General features: G+C 43.0%; 1 protein-coding gene across 1 annotated transcript in view; it reads left to right on the forward strand.

Moving 5' to 3' along the window:
- slc45a4a (solute carrier family 45 member 4a) overlaps positions 1–5,521 on the forward strand; it is a 49,903-nt gene that overhangs the window by 38,248 nt on the left and 6,134 nt on the right. The window contains exons 5-13 of the mRNA XM_032535463.1: positions 1,564–1,743; positions 1,982–2,172; positions 2,300–2,486; positions 2,719–3,174; positions 3,822–4,093; positions 4,190–4,351; positions 4,817–4,916; positions 5,144–5,224; positions 5,302–5,432. Coding sequence (XP_032391354.1) covers positions 1,564–1,743; positions 1,982–2,172; positions 2,300–2,486; positions 2,719–3,174; positions 3,822–4,093; positions 4,190–4,351; positions 4,817–4,916; positions 5,144–5,224; positions 5,302–5,432 — 1,760 coding nt within the window. The remainder of the gene's footprint in view (positions 1–1,563; positions 1,744–1,981; positions 2,173–2,299; positions 2,487–2,718; positions 3,175–3,821; positions 4,094–4,189; positions 4,352–4,816; positions 4,917–5,143; positions 5,225–5,301; positions 5,433–5,521) is intronic.

The following is a 5,521-nucleotide window of genomic DNA, read 5'->3' on the forward strand; positions in this document are numbered from 1 at the left end:
AAACTGGGAGTTCAGTATACTTGTTGGGTCTTGACAACTTTGTGGGGCAAAAAATGCTGGACCCCACAACTTTAAAGGGGTGTTTGAGTGTTAAGACTTGGTTTTAGGATTAGGGTAAGAACTAGGTCATGGTTAGAGTGAGGGTAAGGGTTAAGGTTTGGCATTTAGTTGTGATGGTTAAGGTTAGGGTAAGGGGGTAGGAAATGCATTATGTCAATGGTGGGTCCCCACAAAGATAGTTTATGTGCGTGCGTGCACATGTGTGTCTGTACCTTGCCAGCGGGGTTGACATGGGAAAAGACCAGTGACCTTTTACTGTGTGGGAGAAATGAGAGAATAAGAGAGAGAAAGTGTACTTTTCAATGGTTCTGTGTATATGAATGTGTTGAACAACACAGAGTGACATGGGAACTCTGTAGTACCCTGTTGTGTGTGTGGGTGTGTGTTGTGTGTGTGTGTGTGGGGTGTTGTGTGGTGTGTGTGTGTGTGTGTGTGTTGTGGTGGTGTGTTTGTGTTTGACATGGAAACACAGGACAGCAGTTCACAGGGAAATGCTTCCTGTTGCTTCCCCCTTTCCACCAATCAAATTTCACTTCCTGTCTGTCTGCCTCGCTAGTGAGTGGTGCCGCTCCATTGTCACACAGACACACACACACACACACACACACACACACACACCACACCACACACACACACACACACACACTCTCTGTTGTTCCATCTATGAACGTTTGTTTCCCCATCGTTGGATGGATTACAGTTTGTAAAGTCATGCTGCGTCACACTTCCCCCTCTTTCTCTTTCACAGAGAGACTCTTTCGCACACACACTGCTCACATGTCACACGGTGTTGTTTTCGTCACGAGACACACAAGGTCACACACATGATGCAAAGCAGTATTGGAAATGTGCAGTGACCGATTTGTGTAAGTCTTTGTGTATGCTATTGTGCAGCTGTTGTGACTCAATAATCAGCTTTTGATTACATTGGCAGCTCTGACCCGGGTCACATCAGTTACAATCCCAGATGTTTATGTCTGGATGTAGAGAGTGATAACATTTCCTACTTAAATATGTATTTGTGAAATACAAATGTACATGTACAGTATGTATTCACTTTACACCTGTGATGATATTGTAACTTTTATTCTGTTATTTATTGGGCTTTTTTTAACCATCATTGTATCAAACTTACATCAACCCTTGCATACATTAGAAATTATTTAAGTCCCTGAACCATTAAAAGGATGGTTTCAGCCATATAAATATAGACCATTTGTTCTCAATTATCCATCTTAATGGTGACCAATATCACAAAATCTAGACAAATAAATAAACTATTAATGTTTATTTTGTCCTTTGTGGGTAAACTGACTCTTTAAAATCTAAACATGGACAATTCTTATGCCTACATCTATCACACCTGTTACATTTAAACACTTGTTTTTATCTACATCTCTTTTTTGTTATCTGTTTAACAATCAAAACGCTTTCACTGTGTATTTGTTGTATAATAATTTTACCATTAAAAAACTTTGTCCATTCATGTCTTTCTTCTGTTAGGTTTGGCCATGGGAGATGAGCAAGGGAGACAACCAATAGGAATTGTTCTTACTGTGCTGGGGGTGGTGGTGTTGGACTTTTCTGCAGATGCAACTGAGGGACCAATCAGAGCGTACCTGCTAGACGTGGCAGACACGGAGGAACAAGACATGGCCCTTAACATCCATGCTGCCTCAGCAGGTACCACTGACATCTAACACACACATAACTTTCACAGGATTTCAATATGGCAATGGTAGGTTTATTGCACACAAAACATTATACTTTGTAATATAATTTGTTGTACTGCCAATAATAACTTAACTGAGTTTAATGAGTTGAAATTTGATATAACCTAGCACTGAAAGAGAAAATGAGATTGCACAAAATCATCTTCTGCTTGTGTCAGTACGTCTAAACTTTTGTCCAATGTGTGCAGGTCTTGGTGGTGCAGTTGGCTACGCCCTTGGAGGTTTAGACTGGACGCACACCTTCCTTGGAGCCATCTTCAAGTCCCAGGAGCAAATCCTGTTCTTCTACGCTGCCATCCTCTTCTCCGTCTCTGTCGTTTTACATCTCTTCAGCATCGAGGAGCAGCAGTACTCGCCCCAACAGGACAGGCTGGAGCAGGTTGTGTGTGTGTGTGTGTGTGTGTGTGTGTGTGTGTGTGTGTGTGTGTACTGCAAAAATATATTTTAGTTTATAAACAAAAAGCAGAAAAAAACCCTAAGACTTTGGTTTTCTGTACTCTAACCAGGAGACTCCAGATCGCACTAAGCTGCAACCATCAACCAATGGCAGGACTGGACTTCCCGCCCCCAAGCTGGAATTGATTGGAGAGGATGAAACAATGGACAGCTATGACCTTTATGACCCTTGTGGAGACAACTTCTCAGAGCGTGGGGACATGGACATGGACTTCCTAGAGATGGAGCTTGTGAGAAGTAGGTTCACAGACTCTTGCCTCTTTTGCTAAATCTGTATGTTTACCCCTTCAAATCCCCAAAAATGTGGAAAATAAAATTTGTTGTGGGATGGGAATATCTGGTGTTTTTTTGTTTCCAAAGCTTTAGGAGGTAGGAAAGGTAGCAATGGCCCTACTTTCGTTATTTAGAGATTTCAGCTAGTTTTTGTCATAGATATCATCTAATCAGCCCTCCCCTTGTCTGTCTCCAGGTAAGAGTGACAGTGTTCTAGCCATGGCAGATGCCACTCTCGACCACCTGGACCACGAAGCGTTGTTCCTGTGCCACATAGAGCCGTCCATCTTCGCTGACCGCCTCTCGCCCTATCACGGCTCGCCTCCTACGAGCGGTAATTTCTTCAATGCCAATCGCAGTACTCCGCCACCGCGGTTTGGCAGCATCAGACGCAGCAGCAGCGCAGGAAGTCAAGACCTGCTCCAAACCAACAAACACCAAACACACGCTACCACCCCTAGGATTTCCCGCCTCTCTGCTTTTCTACAGGAAATGGAAAATGATGAAGGTGAGGAGGCGTTACTGAACAACCAGCTCAATGAGCAGCGGACACTAAACGGGCGGCTGTTAGCCACTGTAACTAATCCTGATGGGGATGGCACTAACATGCTGAGCTCTAAAGGACAGGCACATCGCGCTGGGATGGTCAAAGGTTGGTGTTTTCATTTATTGTTTATACTTGTGTTAAATTAAACTTTGTGCAATTCTAGTTTGTTTAAAGAAATGGGTCCATGTTGTATTCACATTTTCTGGGAATATCAACTTTGAAGAGTCATTAAGGAGATTCTAGAAAATTGTAGTTTGTCAAGGTGGAAATAATCTGTGCAGTTTCCTGCCAAAAGGAGTGTACGTTATTCCAATCCCATTCCAGTGTGCCTGGTGGAGAAGAGATGTACAATACAAATGGGGAGACGTCTTCCCCTTTCCTCAGTTTATTATGGTTAACCATTGGTGTCCCAATGGTTAGCACTGTGGCCTCACAGCAAGAAGGTTCTAGGTCTTTCTGTGTGGAGATTGTATGTTCTCTCTATGCGTGGGTTTCCTTTGGGTGCTCCGGTTTCCCCCACCATCACAAAACATGTACTAGGTTTTCCAGTCACTGTCCTTGATCAAGGCACTGGCTCAGATCTGGAGTTAGTCTCTGCGTGCTGTAAATGGCTTCCCACTGCTCCCTTGAGGGATGGGTTAAATGCAGAGAATGAATTTTGCTACATGTATGTGTATGTGACAATAGAGTACCTGTCAAAAAACGAGTAAACCATTACTTAATGTTAATCCGTAATCTGTCCCTTATTCCAGCTTCCAGTACTGGAGCCCCCATGCGGCAGTCCCGTCACCGCCATGTCTTCTACCGCCAGCCATCCTACACCTTCTCCTACTACGGTCGAGTTGGGAGCCATCGCTACCGCTATCGCCGGGCCAATGCCGCTTATATCATCAAGCCCTCTCGCAGCATGAACGACCTGTACGAAGTGGAGGCCAGACACAGGAGGAATCACAGGCAGAGAAACAGACACCGCAGCGGAAACACCAACTCCTCCAGCGGGGATACAGAGAGCGAAGAAGGAGAGGTGAGGAGGAATTAACTATCCTGTAACCTTGACAACAACCTAGCCCCGTCATTTCTTATCAACATCTTAAGTGTCTCTTCTTGGCTCTGTCTTCAGGTTGAGACCACTGTGCGGCTGTTGTGGCTCTCCATGCTGAAGATGCCTCCGGAGCTGCTGCGCCTGTGTGCCTGTCACCTGCTCACCTGGTTCTCCATTATTGCCGAGGCCGTCTTCTTCACTGACTTCATGGGACAAGTCATCTACCATGGAGATCCTACTGTACGTGAAGCAGCAGCTAAACACACACACACACACACATATATATATGTATGTATATATATATACGTATATATATATATATGTATGTATGTATATGTGTGTGTGTGTATATGTGTGTGTATGTATGTGTTTGTTTAGCTGCTATATACTGTATACATATTCCTACATCCCCCTTTAGTTTAGTTACTTTAAAGGCGTGATGACTTGTCCAAGCCAAGGTAGAAATGTAGAATTTATTAAATAGACAAAGGACAATACAAAATGTAGTGAGATTAATCATCAATTGACCTGGAAACTTGTTCTCTGCTGCATTACATAATCTCCAATCTCAACTGTCTCTTATTCTGATGTTTGTATGTGTCGTGTCAAGCTGTTTACAGCAGGTTCAAGCTGAACTAAACTCAGTCTCTGCCTTAGTTAATCCACAGCTCACTTAAAAACTAAGCCTGTTTTTGTCTCTCTCAGGCTCCTGCTAACTCTACTTTATTGGAGGATTATCACAAAGGAGTTCAGATGGGATGTTGGGGACTAGTAATATATGCCATGACTGCTGCCACATGCTCAGGTAACACACAAGCACACAGGAATGCACATTGTATAATAAGATAACTAATTGATTGCACACTGGGGAAATTCACTTGTTACGGCAGCTCATGACTCAAAAAAGCAAAGGGAAAAAAGTTCATGCATACACACCTCCACATTGGGTTGCTAACTGTCTTAAAAAAAACAAGATATCTGGCTGTAAAGTGCACTTTATTTCTAACCAATCAACTTATCTACATTTTCCAGCTATCCTTCAGAAGTACCTTGACAATTTTGACCTCAGCATTAAGGTCATCTACATCTTGGGAACGCTTGCATTTGCCCTAGGTATGAATCACGATACAAAATATAACAAAAATAAATGTGAGCGGCTAGTAAGTTTTTTTTTTTTCTTCCCTTCATAGGAACTGCTGTCATGGCAATCTTTCCTAATGTGTATGTTTCCATGGTGATGATCAGCAGCATGGGCATCATCTCCATGAGTATATCCTACTGTCCTTATGCTCTGCTGGGACAGTATCACGAAATGAAAGAGGTACTGACATAATTTGATGATGATGTGATGTTAGTTAATGTGTGCAGTCCCAGGATAGATAGATAGATAGATAGATAGATAGATAGATA

The sequence above is a fragment of the Etheostoma spectabile genome, chromosome 14 (assembly GCF_008692095.1).
Source record: "Etheostoma spectabile isolate EspeVRDwgs_2016 chromosome 14, UIUC_Espe_1.0, whole genome shotgun sequence".
NCBI classification, from domain to species: domain Eukaryota; kingdom Metazoa; phylum Chordata; class Actinopteri; order Perciformes; family Percidae; genus Etheostoma; species Etheostoma spectabile.